Genomic DNA, 20014 nt, shown 5'->3' with positions numbered 1-20014 from the left:
TGAGCATGTTGCGGTAAAACTTGCAACAGAACTTATTGCAGCCAAAAATGAAAATGATGATATAAGGGAGGAACTGAATCTTATTATTGAAGAAAAAGATGAGTTGAATGAAAGCTTGGAAAAATCAGAAATTAAACTTCAATCAAGTAAAAAACAATTAAAACGAACCTCTTATAGAGAAATGTACTGGAGGGACAAATGCTTGAAACTTGATTCTGATAATGAAATTATACATGCTCATGATGATACGAATGTTTTTAAGTAAGAATTGAAAATCTTGAAGAAGAAAATAGAAATACAAAACAATTACTTGATGATATGCATGAAAGGTTAATTGAACTTGAAAATGAAAATGTTGAATTAAAAAAGATTAACAATGCCGAGTTTTTCGATGAAAAAAGTAAAACGTATAGTTTGAAATTGCATTCATGTGTTTATTCTTTACTTGATAACCATGTTGCTTTTGAAAATGTTGGAGCAGTTATTACAAGTGTTTTAAAACTTGTAAATATAAGTCCAAACAAATTACCGTCGGTCGGAACAATTCATAATTGGTCAATTGAAAGGGGGTTGATTGCTAAAAGACAAATATCAGAAACATCAACAAATGAAAATACTACCTTACATACAGACGAAGCTTCAAAGTATGGTCAGAAATGGTGGGCATTCGCTGCTAGGGATTCTGAATGAAACTATACGCTATTGGGTTTGAAAGATATGGCTACTAAATCAAGTCACGACACGTTAGATACCTTTAAAGACATTTTGAATGACATAAATGATGTGGCAGGGGATGGTACCGGTAACCAAATTTTAAGGAACATTGAAAACACTATGAGCGACCGTGCTTCTACTGAAACTAAATTTAATGAATTACTGCAAGAGTACAGAAATGAAATATTACCACAGGTCATTGAAAATTACAATCAGCTTTGTGAAGAAGAAAAACTTTCGATTTCTAGAATGAATAATTTTTTCTGGCGGGTTGCATACTTTAGTACATTATGGCAGACACTGCACAAAAAGCTATTTTTGAAACCGAAAGCTTCATTTATTGATGGTAATATTCCTATATCTAACAAAGCATTTGAGGAAACAGGACAGCCCGGGACAATACGTTTAATTCTTACTGCCTGCAAGCATTTGCTCGTCGGGGCGATGCCGAAAATGGTATGTCATGGAAATTTTATGACTTTTATCACTGAATTTTTTAAAACAAAATAAAATGTCTTTCCCGCTTCATCAGCCTCTTAAAGGTAATCGTTTCAATATTCTGTTTACAACGCAGGGCAAATATTTATTTTCAAGACAAAATGAAAGACTTTTTAGACAGAAGTCCGTCGCTAAATGGTTTGTTGTCGTCTGTTCAAAAAGATTTATCAGAACCGTTTTTTCTAGCTGGTTGTAAAGCATTAGGCTTAATTTCCAAATATATTACAACACCACTGTGGAAAGTAATTGAAAATAAAGAAGTAAACATATCAATGATGAATCAAAGATATCATAAACTTTTGAAGTACTTGGAAGACGCTGCACTGAATCTGGATGATTTCATGAGTGGTAGTTTGGTTTTATTTGATGATGTTCCTATAAAAAAAGATGTTATTCATGACCGGTTAATAGAAAAGTCAAACATTGATAATCATGTCGTTGTTATACTTTCAATTGTTCTACCAGCATTAGCAAAACTTATAAAACGACAGTATGGTGACCATTGCCCGGTGGCATACATGCGCAGGTAAGTGACCAAAAAAACTGAAAGCATGGATAAACACAATAAGTTTCCTGAGAGAGTGTTTTCATATGTTGACCATATCATTTCGTCAAAACCAAATATTTCTACTTTGACCATGGAGTCCTACATAACATTTTCCTTAAATAAAACAAGTGAGAGGCTATCAAAACAGGAAAATGCCTCTGAAATCATTTAACAAAGTAGGAAAGAAGTCTTATCTGAAAAAGCAAAATTCAAACAAAGAGAGGAAGTAATAAGAGCAAAACGCATTGAAAAACAAAATGAAGAATTCAGGAGAAAGGAAGATTTGGAAAGAAAAAGAATTGAAAATTGGAGAAAGAAACTGAAGATATGACATATTATGGCTTATGGCAAACAGAAAATCAAGTGATAACTGCATTAGGAAAAATAAAGTCAAAGAAAGAGCAAGAAGAGGCCCTTAGAGTTCAGCTGAGGTTCAGGAAAGATGTTTTCAATCAAAAATGTGATGACAATGTTTACTCATTTAGCAAAGTTATAGATGGAAAAAGAATTATGTTGAATGTTGATGAATTAAAAAGAAATGTTCTGATATTAATCCAAAAGAGCTACAATTGTCCTTCACCTGAGGAGCCTCATTTACTTGTGGGCAAAATATTGATCATAGATTTCTTGAAGATGGCACTTCAAAATGGTACACAGGCAAAGTAATTTCCCAGGTACAATTACATGGTAGTTCTAACTACTTAATTTGAGTCATTTTATTTCATATGCTTTATAGAATGTTTGCAAAGGCACTGATACAAGATACTAAAGTTTGTCTTCCTTGATGCGTATTTTCAGGTTCCAAGTTTTCCTGCCTGGTTTAACATTCTGTACGAGGAGGATGAAGATATTTACACGGCAAAACTGGGCGAGGAATATGAGGCGGGTAATGTTATAATTAAAGTTTAAGAAATGGTGGTATGTATTTGTGACAGAACTGAAATAAGCCTTTAATAAGGAAGTGATAATGCAAGTAGAATGGGATTTTCTTTACATGTATATTTTATAACACTGAAGTTGCTACTATAATGCTATGAAGTCAGTTTTATACTATTTGTGTGAGTAAATCACTGTACATGAATTTTTCAGGTTAAACAGCCTTTATTTTGTACATTACAATTTTGTACATCATTTTCACTTGAAAATGCCATTTTCTTATACTACATGGCAGAAAATCTGGATTCTTTGTAAATTTCCAAGAGCAATAACTCTTGTTTATCTTGACCAATGTCCAAATTTATTGCATTTCTGAATTTGTCTTATTGCACACTTTAATTAGATATATTACACTTATGTAAATTATTTTTATTTGAAAATGTCACTTTGTTATCCTATGTAGCAAAAAACTTGAACTTTATGTAAATTTCCAAGGGCAATAACTCTGGTTTAACTCAGCCAGTTTTCAAATTTAATGCATTTCTGAATTTGTGTCATTGTACACTTTAATTTGATATATTACAACTATGTATATCGTTTTCAATTGAAAATGTCACTTTGTTATCCTACGCGGCAAAAATTATTGGACTTTCTTGTGAATTTCCAAGGGCAATAACTCTGGTTTAACTCAACCAATTTTTAACTACCAAAAAGTTGTAGAAACCAATGGATTCGGCATATCACTTTTTATAATGTTGTGTGTAACTAAGTTTGTTTAACGGAAAAGAGTCAGGATATTCGCAGTGATTGAAACATCAAAAATCATGTCTATGTTATTGTAAAACTATTTTGTAAGGCTGTAGTGATAGTGGGTTTATAGGCCACTTCCTTGCTGTTGGGTTAACCCTTTAGCGACATGGTTAGAGTGTACGCCTACGGATCACAAGGTCCGGAGTTCCAGCCCAAGTAGAGACCTATGTATTTTCTCTCCCATGGTTTATTTTATGGCTAAAATAGTAGAGATATTAGAATAGAATAATTTTATCAACCAATTCTGTGCCCTTTTGGCATACAATTTTGACATACAAGTATGTATATAGGCCTAAAGTTTCTACAGGAAGAACATCTAATCTACACTAATGTAACTATGACAAAGAGCTAGCTAGATAAAAAGTAACGCATTGGTCGAGAGGGCTAAGATGCTTTCCTACGGAGATGAAGGCCCCTGGTTCGAATCCAAGCTACTCCCATTGCGATGTGTCCTCGGGCAAGGCACTTTATCACGATTGCCTCAGCCAACCCAGCTGCAAATAGGTACCAGCAAATTATTAGGGTAAGGTATAATTTTTCTTTCTGTTCTTAAAATAGAGTCGCTCAAAAGCTCTACAGAGCTTATGTTAATTGTTTCACAAAGCGACGGTAAATAAAATTTACCTTAATTAACCTTAATTTACCTTTACTTACCTTTAATTCAATTCAGTTCAATATTTATTTACTGTCGGTAAATAACAGCAGAGCTACCGGCGCCGCTAGGCGCCGACAGCGTCGCATTACAGTTTGACGTGTGATAAAGAAAATGAATAAAACTGTGTATAGAATTACTATCGAGTTGAAAATTCGTGGTACTTTTTTGGAATCGGTGTTGTTCGGGTTTCTTCCAGTATACAATGCTCATAGTAATTAATCAGTAAGACGTCAGTAGACGTTGGCTGTTTACGGTTGACAACAGCGTTTCGCTTACTGCTTTGAACGTTGAATATAAATGTAAATGAGCGTCTGATAATAAGAATTCAGTGCTAAATACATTTTCTACGAAAAAAATAAGATAAAATACAATATTTTCAATGCGAAACGATTTTCGTCACGCTGCCATAACTGAAATTTATTATATATACTTATATTTGTAGTGATGTCGTCAGAGTTCCACACTGGTGTAGTGGTTAACGAGTTCGCGTTGTAAACCAAAGGTCGGGAGTTCGATCCTCACCAGAAGCATTTTTGTTTAATTTCTTTTTTAATTCATTTTTTTTTATTTATTTATTGTAAGTTTTGAAAGCATTGTAAAAAAATAAAGTGATACATGTGAAAGTTAACAAGTGTTTTGTTAGTGATGTCAGGTTCCAATGTACTGTATGTAGATACAACTTATTTTCAGAAAATGTTTCTGGATCAAAATATACAGGCATTGAACTGTGAAAAGCACATAATGCTCTTCTCCCTGTTCACATATATTTCATCCACAAGCTTAAAAATCACTGACCAGAGTTTATTACCAGGAAAAAAACTATTGGCTATAAATTATCAATAATCATCAAAAATGCTCCTACTACCATTCCTATTCTATACCAGTACTGTAGTGCTAAAAGATTAACAATAAAAATGTCATAGACTGTTAACTTAGCAGTTCAGTAAATAAAACAGGAGTTTTCGAGAATTTCGGCAGTGATTTTCTCTGGGTAAAGTTCTCACCACTAACTTTTAAAGATGGCTAGTCTTTTGGGTTTTAAACAAGCTTTGTACATGTAAATGATTTTCATTCTCCCATACCAGGCGTCTATCATAGCAGTATTTTTGCCTTAAAGTTGGACACATTCTTCCTTCTAAAAAGAACCGTAACTTTATTTAGGTCGTATATAGCATATTTGTAGAGTTTTCGCATGTCAATATTTAATCTTAATGCATTCTAAGACATTCATTCAGAAATCATGAATTATCATTAATTCTTAAAATTAATAAACTTCCTAAATCGGATCTATAATTCCAGATAATTCCGGCAGCACTCCTTTAATTTTCAAGGGGCACTGGTGATTTTTCAAGGGAGCTCTGCCTTCTAGGTAGCACCTAAGTTCATATTATAACATTACAACATTAGCTATGTATAACTTTTGACCGACAGTTACGGAAGTAGTCAATATCCTGGAAATATTTTTATAAGTGTTGGTCATCTGATAACTTACAGTACTTCTGGCGTTAAATTTACTTTTACTACATTAATATCTTTGAGTTCATTCAGTGGAGTTCGTTATTAATATGTCTCGTAACTAAACAAATATTCATCGTATCTTATCAACTTTAGATATGCCGATCGCTTTCTTAATAAAGAAATTACTGTAAAATTATATTATTCATATATTACATGTAATATTAGTAATAGTATTTTATTCACCTTTTGCTTACTTTGTTAAATAAAATAATTCGCATGACCATGTACGAAATTATTAGGGTTCGAGAAACAGTTATATGCGGATTACTTTGACTTTATCGCCGGTTGTCGCCATGCGTCGTACCTGTCAAATGAGATTTTTTGAATGTTACTAATGAAAAATGGAAGACAGTTGTGTGCATCATATAGAATTTAGCGTCAGAGATGGGGAAAATTTACAGAGAACCCTTTTACATCAATACAAATTTTCATTAGCTGCTACGCGTGTAAACAGTCGTCTAAAACAGTGGGTTTTAAAATCAGGTTCTGCGACTTGTCTCCTTACGCAACAAATTTCGTCAGAAAATGAACAGGTTCAGGATCAGTATTTTGTTGAAGCGGGAGAAGTTTTTGATGGTGCGATCAACAAATCTTCAGGACAGATTGATTCAGTTTTTAATGTTGCGTTGAAAGTAAAAAATATAGCTAGTTGTGTTGAAAAACTCTCAAGGTCAGGAGTGAAAATTCTACGTCCAGTGAAGAAATACAATGACAAATATGGTGAAATCAGCTTAGCTGTAGTTAAAAGTTGTATAGGAAATGTTGTACACACTTTAATACAAGATGAAAACTACAGTGGTGTATTTTTACCGGGATTTAATCCAGTGGACAATGTTCATAATAATGATTTACAATTAGCTCAAAGTTCATTAGTGACTCATTTTGATCATGTTACATTCGCTTGTGACTGTGGTGACTCTGATCGTATATTAGAATGGTATTCAAAATGCTTTGGGATGAAAAGATTTATGATGAACAGGTACATACGAATTAAACAAATCATATTCAGTCTAAACCCCCATAAATAATTTAATGTCTGTAAGGTATATTTATAAGAAAGGTTTATTGTGCATGGGTAAAATGTCCACATTTGTCGACCATTGTGTTTTCCCTTTGTTTGGATCAAATCCATCGATGAGAGCAGGTTTCTCCTCATACAGTTTCCGTGATACAGCATCAAGTCCATCCCGATTTGAATGTTTGCTGCTTTTCTGTTTTATTAAGTCACTCATGGTTGCACAAAAAGATCCATGCACGAAGTTTAAAAGGTGAAATTTACTGATATTTTTTTAATTTTTATTTCTTTCGGTCTCGGTTTACCGTTGCTTCAGTTGACCTTTGGCCTCCAAGATGGCGAACAAACAGTGTCTAGAGGTAAATGATCACTTCTGGTGGAAATCCTTTATAGGGCTATCATTTTAATGGACATTTATAAACCCATACCATGCTGGACACGATTGATTCTGCCTTTGCAGCCAGTGTGATCATGATCAGCCTGCACATCTGTGCAGTTTGATCATGATCTACACTTTACAGCATTATGTCAGTATGATATGCACCCTGTTTAAAAGTTACTGGTACTGTCCAGTTTGAAAGATGGATAAGTTCATTATAGAAATTTAGCAGGTTAAGGGTTAATACTTGAAAGATTCACAAAACTGTCATGTAGGCTCAAATGGAATGATCAGTATATGTGATCTGTCGTTAAAGGGCACACTTTTGTAACCTAACATCATCCATGTACTATGGATACATTTTTAGTTAAAAGGAATAACTTAATCTTGTTACAATGCAAAATTTTAGTTGTAGTTGTCTTCATTTTCCCTGACACTACCACTGGTTTCACCTTTAGATAAGAGGACGAAATGTAGGTTAAAAATTGGCTTTATAGCTCATTAGCTGACAATACAGACTTTTTAATTGGTCAGTAAATGGATTAATTGCCCAAATCGTGCTATTCAGTGTTTTTACAGATGATCTCCATTTATTATTATTATTTTTAGGACTAGTTTATTAAGATTTGTTCTAGATGTACTAAGATTTTTGGTGATGTACTAGATTTTAGTACATTCTTGTACATATTTGTAAAGTTCAGTGTTCAAGCAATGGGGGTGAAGGGGGGGGGGGGGAATTGTACACACTGAAAATTGGTTTTCTTAAAGAAAAATAATACTAACTCCTTGTCGTACATTTATATTTGAATAAGGATAACTGAAAAAGTTATCTTGACTGAAAAATAAGTTAAATAACTTACAAAAGCAGTGTTTTTTAGGCCGTTTTTGGCCCCATTCCCCTGTCAAAAGAGTATGTTTTAACTTTTTTCAAAAAAAAAAAATAAAAAATTTACATATCCCAACCAACAAAACCCTTTCTAGATGTACATGATAAAGAAGTAAACTGTACCGTTTAAAAACATGAGACTGTGTTTTTAAATCATTTTCTTTTTTATTGTTGCAGTAACATATTTATGAAAAACACTGCTTTTATCACGATGCAATTTTCCCCCTATTTTAGTGGTTACAGCGCAATTTTCCCCTCCTTACAGGCCCCGCCACCATTCCCCCAAAGCTTAAAAAAACACTGAAAAGTGATTCAGAATGTGGCGAGTAAAAAGATACATCATTCAAAAGTAACTTATACATGACGTACAAAAATGTACAACCCCTGACTAATGAACGTAATGTAGTATTGAATATTTTTTTAGTGATGAGGATGAAGCAAAAGGGTTTGTTATAGACACTGAAGATATTGGGCTTAGACTGAAAGCTTTTGAATACTGGAAATGTGCAGAAACAGGCTTGTCACTGGGAAATCATCCAAAAAGTATCAAATTTGTTGTGGCGGAAGCACTTGCAAACCAAGGTTAGTGCTTATATCATGCTCTCTTCATATATATAGTGACTAAGTCACAGTTTTCGAAGTGAGTTATAAGTAAGGTTATTGTTTTATTACTTTTATTTACCAGATTAGTTCATGTACAAAAATTGCATCTATCTTACTTATTCAAAGTTAGCTCAATAGGGAGAGCACAGATCTACAGATTGCGGGGTCATGAGTTTGATCCTCAGGCGAGGTGTATGTTCTTGGTGAAAATTTGATAAAAGACATTTTGTCGGAAATCAGTTGTCTTCCACCTCTGATTCATGTGGGGAGGTTGTCAGTTACTTGAGGAAAACAGGTTTGTACTGGAGTGGTACAGAATCCAGATTAAGTTAACTGCCCTCCTCCGTTACATAACTGAAATACTGTTAAAAAGACGTGTTTAACCCAAAACAAACAAAAACTTATTCTAAGTTCTGATAGAGTCTTAGTAAGCTGTCGAGTATTGCTATAGTTACATATTTTCTTGTACTTTTAGCTCATCTCGGCTAAAGGTTCTTGAGGAACTCTTACTATATGTGGGTGGTCCAGCATCCATCATCCAGGATCTGTTATCCTGTGTCATTATTTTTACTGAACCATCTTCTCCTTAGAAAACTAGTAAGAATTACACCAAACTTGGTCTGTGGCATCCTTTATGGAAATCTGTAAAGTGTTTTCAGATGGTTACTCTTGACCCTTTTCAGAGGCCACCAGAGCTAAAAATAGAAAACAATTAAATTGCTTTTCCTCCTGATCTCCACCAGACTGGTTTGCAGCATCATGGACATCTCACATTGATACAAATGGTTCCCCTTAACCAATTTGAGGGATTACTGTTTCTAAAATTTCTAAAAATAGAGAAAACCTTTAAACAACTTCTCCTCATAAACCACTTGATTGATCATCACCAAACTTGATCTGAAGCATTCTTGTATGGACCTCTTTCAAATTCATTCAAATGGTTCTGCTTGATCCCTGTTAGATTTAAAAACAGAAAAACTTAAATTTTAAAAAACTATTTTTTCTCCTTAACCATTAAACATATGATGAATCTCTTTGTTTAAAAGGTTTAGCTTGACCACTTTAAGGGGCAATCAGAGCTAAAAATAGAAAAAAAATCATATATACAAGCTGGAAGCCATGCACTTTTTTTTCCGGAAATTTTTTAGTTTTAGCTAGTTTTCATAGTAAAATCTTTTCATAATACTGTCTTGCTGAGGCAAGCTGGCGCAAGATGAGAAAAAAGCTTGTTCTGACACGTAATGACAAGTAATGTAATATTAAAGGCACTGACCTCCAGATTTTGGCTAAAAATCATCTTTCTTTAAAAATTATAGTTTGGTCGTATTATGAACATTAAAATCTAAACTATCTTAAAAATGCCAAATCAAGAAGAAAAAAACATGCCCTAGTTGGGAATCGAACCCGGATTGTCTCTGCAATAAAAACTTAACTGCGTTCTTAACCAGTACCTACCAACCGTTATATTTTTAAGATCTATAATTAAGGCAGGTTATCCTTGGTAACCGTTACAAATGCTTTACAATTTTGAATGGAAAATTAGTAAAAGCAACTATTTCTTGTGTGTTTCCGTAACATATAATCTGTCAGTAACTAAGTTTCAAAACCTTCTTAAGAAAAACAGCAACAATTTTCTGATATCTTAAAATTTTCTTTTCTTTTATTATTGTACAATCTGGAGGTCAGTGCTTTTAAAACTGCATGGGTATCTGTCAATACTTAAATGGTACTTATAGTCGGGTGATTTTCTTTTTTAGGTCCAAATCAAGTTGATACCTTCTTACATGATCATGAAGGAGCCGGGATACAACATGTGGGTCTTCACACTGAGGATATAATCCAGACTGTGTCACGGCTCAGTGATAATGGTGTCCAGTTTGCTGAACCACCTTACACATATTATACAGAGGTAACTGGTTTAGGCTGTTTACTTTCAAGGCCTACTCTGGTCATCATGTGAGGAAGCCATTAAACTGGTTTACAGAAGGTCTATTGTTATGCCAAAATGCTGCTTTTTTCTGAAATTATGTAGGGAGGGGACGCCTGGGGTCTTCCTTAACCAATAAAGCTGGAGAACTGTCATATCACAAAACGTAGTGTGTCAATAACACCCAACAAACATGTTGACAGTTTCTAGTGTTAACTATATAGGGTAGTATAAATATGGCAATTTCTGCATCATAACTTTTGATATATTTGACCTAGAACTATGAAACTTAAACAGAATTTAGATCACCATAATGTGGTTGTGTACACACAATTTCATTTGGATTTATTTGTAAATTAAGAGTTATTGCCCTTTAATTGTATAAAAATCCACATATTTGTACATAACAAACTTACCATTTGGTACAATTTCATTAAATTTCTTTCATTCTTTTCCATGAACATTTATTGTAAACATGTGAAGTTGTGTACCCACACCTGGTCACCCCCTTACCTTGATCACACACCTCCCCCCTTATCCCCTGACCCCCCCCCCCCCCCCCCCCACCCAAAAAAGAAAAAAAAAATCATTCCTTATTTTAGATTTTTTTTAAACAAACTTCATATACATGTTCACCACTTTTAAGTTCAAATGTACATGTAAAACAGCAACACCTGGTGCCAAACCACTCAAAGACAATATTTCATTCCAGTTAAACTTCAAGCTCACATTTCAATTAACTGCATTTAATTTTAAAAGCTAAGCTTATTACAGTAAGCATATCCCATTCAAAATAAATTCTTAAGTCAGGATCAAAGTATCATACATTTATTATGTACTCTTTAATTAAACATTTGTTTTCTGTTAAATTGATTTTGACTAATGAAATTATTTGCTTCTTATTAACATCCTTAACTTTTTGCCGGATATATCTTTTTGCCATTCCTCACCACAAACCCTTTCGGCGGAGGATACCAATTCATCGAATTTGCTTGTTTTATATAGAGAGATTATGAAATGAGGATTGTTTTAGTATAGAGTTTATTGAAGAAGTTGAATGAAATGATATAATTCAAGTCTCTTAAGTAAACATGTATTTCGCTAGTTCAGTTTCCTAAACTTTCCTATGACCTGATACATACTGTTTGCTCTCTAGATGTAGATATATACCAGAGTTGATATAATATGACATTTAAATGTGGACATTGAAAATATATTTTATAGGTTGGTAAATATGAAGAGATCTGTGATATAGGACAGAATGTAGAAATTTTACGTAAGAATGGAATACTAGTGGATGCTGAGGCTGATCCAGGAGAGACAACTGGTGATGCTCAAAGTCAGAATTTGAGGTAACGTCTTAAATGAAGTATTAATTTATCTTTCATGTGAGTTCATGGACTGTTTTTATTTCTTCCTAACAAAAATATTGTTCAACTGATTTGTACAGGCAGAGATACAAGAATGTTGAATAATAGTTTATTATTCTATCTACATGTAAAAGGAAAATACCTTTACTAGAACCAAAATTTTACATTTTTGTTTCACTTTGTGAAGTGTTCTATAAAACCATTTTATCAGGACAAGATTTAGAAGATATTATGTATTGATCCATGATAACTGTTTGTAAACTGCCTTCAAGTTCAAGGCCACCATTTCAGTCGAGTTCAAAATTCTACAACCTTTACCCTGCTAAATTTCTATAATGGACTAGTCTATCGTTCAATTTGGGCAATACCATGTATTATTCAAAGAGGTGTTTACTGATAATTTACAGACTGAATGGCGAACAGTTCAGACCATGATCAGCCTGCACAGATGTGCACGCTGATTTTGGTCTGCACTGGCCGCAAAGGCATAATCACTTGCCGCCAGCAGGCTAAAGGTTAATTGTCTTTATCCCTATCTTGCGGTTATATATTATTAAACTACAAAGTGGTTGAAATACTGCTAGAAAGGTATATATAGTTAGTGCGTTATAAGTCATTGAAAATAGATTTTTAAAAAAATACTAGTTATCTTGATTAACTTACTATTTGTTAACATGGAAGGGAGGATTTCTTGGTTAATGTTGAATTTTATTATTTATTTTATTGTATTATTTATTTTATTTTTAAAGGGGCTTGTGTAATATGAATATCAGAGAACCAAATTTTTTTTATAAAGTATTTTAATGAATTACCACTGTCTTTGACTTATTGAAGTGCATGTTTGTACAGGTATGTATGCATTTTTCATGTATGGAGTCTAATAACTGAAAAGTTTTCCAGAATTAAGAATGAAATAATCTGAATGCATGCCCTTTAAGACTGACATTTAACATATATATATATATTAATCCAAACAAAACAAGTGTTCTTGAATTGTACTTTTTATATAACTAAGAAGTTGAACTTAAAATTCCTACTTATTTTTCAGATACTTGATGCAAAAATTTACCAAGCCTCTGTTTGATCGCAATACATTCTTCTTAGAAGTAATACAGCGTGTAGGAGCACGGGGATTTGGCTCTGGGAACATCACTGCTTTGTGGAGATCTGTACAGGCGTACATCAACAGTCAGGAAAAACAGGCAGACAGCTGACATAGAGTATGAGAGAAATATGATTACATTGACTGTTCAGCTTGTATTTATTACAAGATGTTGAAGACTACCAGATTTTATCCTGTTTAATGAATTCTCTGCATCTATAGCAACACAGAAACCACTTTGTTTTATTGTACCACCGACATTTATTTATTTTATTACGGACAACAAAGTTGTAAGGGGGAGTATACTGGTTTCAGGTTGTCTGTCCATCCGTCTGTCTGTCCATAGACAGAATCTTGTGCGCACCAACTCTCCTCATCCCCTTGACACAATTTAATGAAACTTCACAAAAGTGATCAGTAACAACAGTAGTTGTGCATGGGGCATGTTAGGTTCTTTCAGAAAATTTTTTTGCAGAGTTATGGGACTTTATTTTTTGTTACTATACTATATACATAGACACAATCTTGTGCACACCATCTCTCTTCATCCCCTTGACACAATTTAATGAAACTTCACACAAGTGATCAGTAACAACAGTAGTTGTGCATGGGTTATATGTTAGGTTCTTTCAGAAAAAAAATTTGCAGAGTTACGGGACTTTGTTTTTTGTTACTATACTATATACATAGACACAATCTTGTGCACACCATCTCTCCCCATCCCCTTGACACAATTGAATGAAACTTCACACAAGTGATCAGTAACAACAGTAGTTGTGCATGGGGCATGTTAGGTTCTTTCAGAAAAAAAAATGCAGAGTTACGAGACTTTCTTTTTTGTTAACATACTATGTACATACAGTCTGTATATGCAATCTTGTGCGGGCCTAATCTTCCAAACCATTGCACACAATTTAATGAAACTTCACACAAATGATCAGTACTGACCCTAGTTGTGAATGGTGCATGTTACGTTCTTTTAGATAAATATTCTGCAGAGTTACGGGGCTTTGTTTTTTGTTAACATACTATGTACATTCAGTCTGCATATGCAATCTTGTGCGTGCCTAATATTCCGAACCCTTGCACACAAGTTAATGAAACTTCACACAAGTGATCAGTACCAACCCTAGTTGTGCATGGTGCATGTTATGTTCTTTTAGATAAATATTCTGCAGAGTTATGGGACTTTGTTTTTTGTTACTATACTGTATACATAGACACAATCTTGTGCACACCATCTCTCCCCATCCCCTTGACACAATTGAATGAAACTTCACACAAGTGATCAGTAACAACAGTAGTTGTGCATGGGGCATGTTAGGTTCTTTCAGAAAAAAAATTTGCAGAGTTACGGGACTTTGTTTTTTGTTACTATACTATATACATAGACACAATCTTGTGCACACCATCTCTCCCCATCCCCTTGACACAATTGAATGAAACTTCACACAAGTGATCAGTAACAACAGTAGTTGTGCATGGGGCATGTTAGGTTCTTTCAGAAAAAAAAATGCAGAGTTACGAGACTTTCTTTTTTGTTAACATACTATGTACATACAGTCTGTATATGCAATCTTGTGCGGGCCTAATCTTCCAAACCATTGCACACAATTTAATGAAACTTCACACAAATGATCAGTACTGACCCTAGTTGTGAATGGTGCATGTTACGTTCTTTTAGATAAATATTCTGCAGAGTTACGGGGCTTTGTTTTTTGTTAACATACTATGTACATTCAGTCTGCATATGCAATCTTGTGCGTGCCTAATATTCCCAACCCTTGCACACAAGTTAATGAAACTTCACACAAGTGATCAGTACCAACCCTAGTTGTGCATGGTGCATGTTATGTTCTTTTAGATAAATATTCTGCAGAGTTATGGGACTTTGTTTTTTGTTACTATACTGTATACATACAGTCTATATACATACAGTCCATTTGTTTGTGTATTTAGTTGCTCTAAAACCTTTAACAGTTGTTAATACGGTAGATTTTTCAAGTTAAAAACACCTTAAATAAAGTCTAGAAATTGGTTTCCAAGTCCTTTAGATCACCAAAACTTATTTTACAAGTATGAATTTTATGAAAGTTTTGATTATATGTCAATAACTGAAGTGTTGATTATTTTAGACCGGTGTTTGCAAAGAAAGACTACTCTTTCCTTAATCAAGTACAAACATAGATATCTGTTACTTTACTTCCCTTGCACTTACACAGTTGAGTGGAAAATGAGAACAGTTATAGACACAGTGACATAATTTTTTTCACAGTAAAGTCACTTGGGACATATTTGTATGTGTCTGATTTACCATTGCTGCACTGCTTCAGGCCCCATGTGGTTCTGGGACGATCTGTGTATAAAAAGAATTGGAACCACTACCTTACCCTTGCATGAGCGTAAGAGGCGACTAATAGGGTCTTAAAACTTGGTTTTGCTGTAACTCTGTGATTCCAGCAGGTATGCAAATTTTGATTCCATACCTCATGTTTTTATTTCGATGTAAATGAGATGTGAAACCAAAATTTGTAGTCCTGTTTGGCGCCATATACATTGTAACCTATACTGTGTTGGTGCGCCGTAAAACCCAAATAAATAAATAAATAAATGCACTGCTTCAGATATTGGTTTTTTCAGTTTATTTGTTGAAAAAATCATTCCCAGGATCACACCATTTCCTTCTTTTCATTTACAAGTCAATTTTGATAACTAGAGAAAAGTACCTTTAAGTGATATAAAGAAATATTACAGTCAGTCCTGTACCTAGACTTTCTGCTTAACTTTTGAACAGTACACTTGCACCTGAAACAGGCAAAATCCTTTTAAGAGACCATTTTTTGCATTCACCAATTGTAATATTCAGGGACAGGTTTAATCCCCATGTGATGCTTGATTCAAATTATACTTTTTGAACATTTAGTAAAATAACAGTTTGGAAACATTATAACAAGGGCCAGAGAACTATAAATACACCAAACTTTAGTGTAACCACATGACTAAAGCGGGTTTTGTTTGACGATTTTTATTTAAGTCCAGTGCCAAAGAAGTAAATATTAGAAATTGAAATGTTTGTCAGTGGGCAAAATTTATTGAAAACCAACTACTCTATAGTATTTATGCTATGAGTTGTATGTTCTTTAATACCAATGTTCATTACATTAAACTTACTTAAGAAATAATTTATAGCAAAGACAGTTTCTCTATAAATTATTTCAATTCTAATATGCCTTTAATCTAAAACAGTAGATAAAATATAGTAGCGCTCTTTCTTGGGCGCAACAAAAACTTTGACGTCACTGCATGTTAACGTGATGTCATTCAAGCGTAAGCGTGTTTTAACCGAGACAAGCATATTAGAATAATTAATATTTATAATACAGACTTTGTTTTTACCTTGGAAAGTTTCTAAGCAGTAGTTACACATACAGACAAATCTGTATTAAGCAGTCATCTGAGAGAGCAGTATAATCTGACTGCTTTAGTCATTTGGTTGTTTAACCCTTAGCCTACTAAATTTCTGAAATGGACTGGTCCATCATTCAATTTGGGCAATACCATTTATTATTAGAAGGGGTGTTCATTGAAAATTTACTGACTGGATAGCAAGTAGTCATGGATGAAATATGATAAGTAGTCCTAGATGAAATGTAATCAGTAGTCCTGAATGGACAAAGCAAGAGTAGATTGCTAGGTTTTCTGCTGTTTTTAAGATACTTGATGTTATTAATCAATAATAATGTTGCTTATTTTGTTTGTCTCTCCTGATAGGTAAATCCCACTCCTGTCTGTGTCATGGTTGGTTCTTTGGAAACATCTTTTAAGTATGTCATTAGTTTAAGTGGTTAATTAAATCATATATCATTTTTGTTGAAAATCCAGACTTATTGTCCTAAATATATGCTGCCAGCTTTTTCTGAAATACGTGTATTTGAGCACAGAGTCTTTAAGTGCACAAGTTGAGCTTTTGTGATATCCATGTCCATCCTCACCATTTGTGTATCATCTTAAGTTTTACTGTTAACACAGGAGCTCACAATTTTAGTCCTGTCTAAATTAAAGTTGGGCAGAAAGCTTTTCTCTATGAAATCTGATGAATTTGAAAACTGGGTCACATGGAGTCAAAAACTCCGTCTCTAGGTCATATATTAGAAAACTTTTTAAACATTCTAGAGGCCACTTTTTCCACCTAGTGTTTATAAATCTTTGTCAAAATGTTTGCCTCTATAAAATCTAGGTCATGTTTGAAGCTCTGTTATCTGAGGTTAGAAACTAGGTTTCTAAGTCAGATCATAGAAAAAGTGATGTTAAGATTTTAGAGGCAAATTTTTATTTATTATTTGTAAAATTTGTCAGAATGTTTATCTCTATTAATTTAAATTACTTTCAAAACTGGATTACCTAAGGTCAGAAACTAGGTCACTAGGTCAAATCATAGAAAAACCTTGTTCAATCTTCATTAAACTGTTACAATATTTGTCTTTAAAAGGGCTAGGCCAGATTTAAACTGAGTTGTCTAAAATAAAAAAAACTAGGTCACTTACCATAGTCAAATAATAGGAAAAGGTCATATCTTCTACCTCATCTTCACCTAACTTTGTCAGATTGTTTTAATCTATAAAAACTTGATAAGACCGAAACCGGTAATCTTAAATTAAAATAGTATTAACATATCCCGGTGTTGGTCATTTAGTACCCTTTCCCCACTTTTGTATTTTGTTCTATAATCTTGTTAAAAGTGCAGAAATTAGTTTGGAAAAAAAATAAGGTCACTAGGTCAGATCATTGAAAAACTTTGTTGACTTCTTACTTCATTAACTAAAAAAACATGATCACAATGTTTGTTTTTATGGAATCTAGGTAAAACTGGATAGTAGGTTGTGGAGTCAGAACTAGGTCAGTTTATGATACCAGACATTTGTGACCCTCTTGTTGTCAGTGAACAATAGAAGGCATTACTTTGATAAATCGGGCAATTATGAAGAGAATATACCCAGTGAAAATTGTTCTTTCAGTTTTTATTGTTCACTTTGTGTTTTTTATGTTCATTCAAATCAGACAGCATGCAAGCATTCTTTACGACTGACAGTACATTTTGCACAGTACTTATTTATGTATTTACATTTACTTCATTACACTTTTTATTTTATCTCTGCTCTGTAGTTTTAAAGGAGTAATTAGTAAAGGATACAATGACTGTAATTTATTACCATTATGAACTTATTAAATCAAGGCTTTTTAATGGTGGTGTGAATCACTTTAAGTGATAGCTCTAGTTATTTCTGGATTTAGAATGATTGTTACATCGAGTTTAGCCAAATTTGGGCCAGTAGTACCTTATTTTGTAGCCAGTAATATTTGAATAATAGAGTTGTTGCAATTTCATACTTGTACGTGTAAACATATGTATAATAACAATCTAAAAAAAAAATCAAGTGTCTCCCTACAGGTAAATTTACACTTTTAAGTTCTTACAATTGAATTTGCCTGTTTAATGTAATTATAATTTTACAAGTACAGTTAAATCTGTTCTAATTTACGACAGCTCAGATGATTAAATAAATTTTAAAGGAAATATTACACACGTACACTTACAAGTATGAAATTGCAGTCTCACTATTGTAGATTAAATACTGCTTTCTTTGATTGCTAAAGCTGAAAGTTGGAAATGAAAAGACCAAAAAGTTTCTTGCCTGTATTAGCTGAAATTTAGGCTTGGATTCAAAAGTACCAAACATTTGCTGAAGATTTGTTTGTTATGTATCTTAACTGTTAAAATTTGACATAGCTTATTAAAGTTATGATAGGAATATTGTCCTCACAAAGTCTTGTTAAAATCTGGAATACTTTAACACAAATCATTCTACAAGAAGATTCTTCAGAACCATGGAACACAATGCAGCAAAATAATAGGGGACTCCGTTTGACTGAGTCTTTTGATGAGAGTTAATGAAATATGCAACATTTTTAGCTCCGTTGGTTAAAGTTTTTGATAAAGTCAAATATCTCTGTTACTATCAAAGCTATTTTTACTATCAAAGCTATTGACTTGAAACTTAAAATTGTTATTAACTATCGAAGTCCAGGTGAAACAATCCCCATAACTCTGATTTGAATTTTGACAGAGTTATGTCCCTTTTTAACTTAGAATTTTTTGGTTAAAGTTTTTGATAAAGTAAAATATCTATTACTATCAAAGCTCTTGATTTGAAACTTAAAATATTATTTACTATCAAAGTCTACACCATGAGAAACAATTCCCGTAACTCTGATTATACATTTGATTGAGTTAAGCCCCATTTACTGGCAAAGCTCTAATTCAGAGTCAAGCACTGAGAAAAGTTGAGCATGCTGTCTTACAGACAGCTTTTGTTTATTTTACCCTTACACCTACTAGCACCGGCTTCAACAGAACTATATTATAAATAACATTGGATGGACTCTATAATCCAGTGAAATCAGAAAGATTTTTTTTTCATATTTTTAAGTCATTGCCTCTCATAATCAGCAGACTCAGTAAAACCAGGTCTGCTAATATTTTGCTTGGTTGTGCTCTATGCTTCCAAATGATCTTCTCACAGACTTTATTGATGGGCAAGGAAATATTTATGCCGAATACCGGTGTTGTAAGTTATTTATCAGAATGTTATAATTTCAGTACTACTCCAGAATGAAATACAAGTTGAAATTTATCTTAGTTCACTGTTATTTTTAGCTCGACTTTCCGAAGAAAAAGTAGAGCTATTGCACTCGCCCCAGCGTTGGTGTCACCGTTGGTTAAAGTTTTTGATAAAGTCAAATATCTCTGTTACTATCAAAGCTATTGACTTGAAACTTAAAATACTTATTTATGTTTCTGTTCTAAATAGTTAACTATCAAACTCTACATCGGGAGAAACAATCCCCTATGACTCTGATTTGAATTTTGACAGAGTTAGGTCCCTTTTTAACTTTGAATTTTTTGGTTAAAGTTTTTTATAAAGTCAAATATCTCTGTTACTATTAAAGCTTTTGACTTGAAACTTAAAATAGTTATTTACTATCAAAGTCTACACCAGGAGAAACAATCCCCATAACTCTGATTAGAATTTTCACAGAGTTATGACCCTTTTTA

At 33.3% G+C, this 20014-nt stretch overlaps 1 protein-coding gene across 1 annotated transcript; it reads left to right on the top strand.

The window, feature by feature from the left end:
* Positions 1–5824: 5824 nt before the first annotated feature.
* Positions 5825–19592, top strand: LOC123547566 (4-hydroxyphenylpyruvate dioxygenase-like protein). Its single transcript, XM_045334760.2, has 5 exons — positions 5825–6597; positions 8323–8480; positions 10259–10410; positions 11653–11780; positions 12847–19592. The coding sequence occupies exons 1-5, from the start codon at positions 5960–5962 to the stop codon at positions 13010–13012; spliced, it is 1242 nt and encodes a 413-aa protein (XP_045190695.2). The 5' UTR covers positions 5825–5959; the 3' UTR covers positions 13013–19592.
* Positions 19593–20014: the final 422 nt, after the last annotated feature.

Source organism: Mercenaria mercenaria, chromosome 9, assembly GCF_021730395.1.
Source record: "Mercenaria mercenaria strain notata chromosome 9, MADL_Memer_1, whole genome shotgun sequence".
In the NCBI taxonomy this organism is placed as follows: Eukaryota; Metazoa; Mollusca; class Bivalvia; order Venerida; family Veneridae; genus Mercenaria; species Mercenaria mercenaria.
The sequence above is the reverse complement of the archived record's forward strand: the minus strand, read 5'-3'. Positions and strand labels throughout refer to the sequence as shown.

Bases quoted from the DNA above. Each gene is read 5' to 3' on its own strand.
- LOC123547566 (XM_045334760.2), top strand. From the start codon at position 5,960: ATGGAAGACAGTTGTGTGCATCATATAGAATTTAGCGTCAGAGATGGG. The intron at 8,481-10,258 runs GTTAGTGCTTAT...TTTCTTTTTTAG, and splicing joins GGAAGCACTTGCAAACCAAG to GTCCAAATCAAGTTGATACC. The intron at 11,781-12,846 runs GTAACGTCTTAA...CTTATTTTTCAG, and splicing joins GCTCAAAGTCAGAATTTGAG to ATACTTGATGCAAAAATTTA.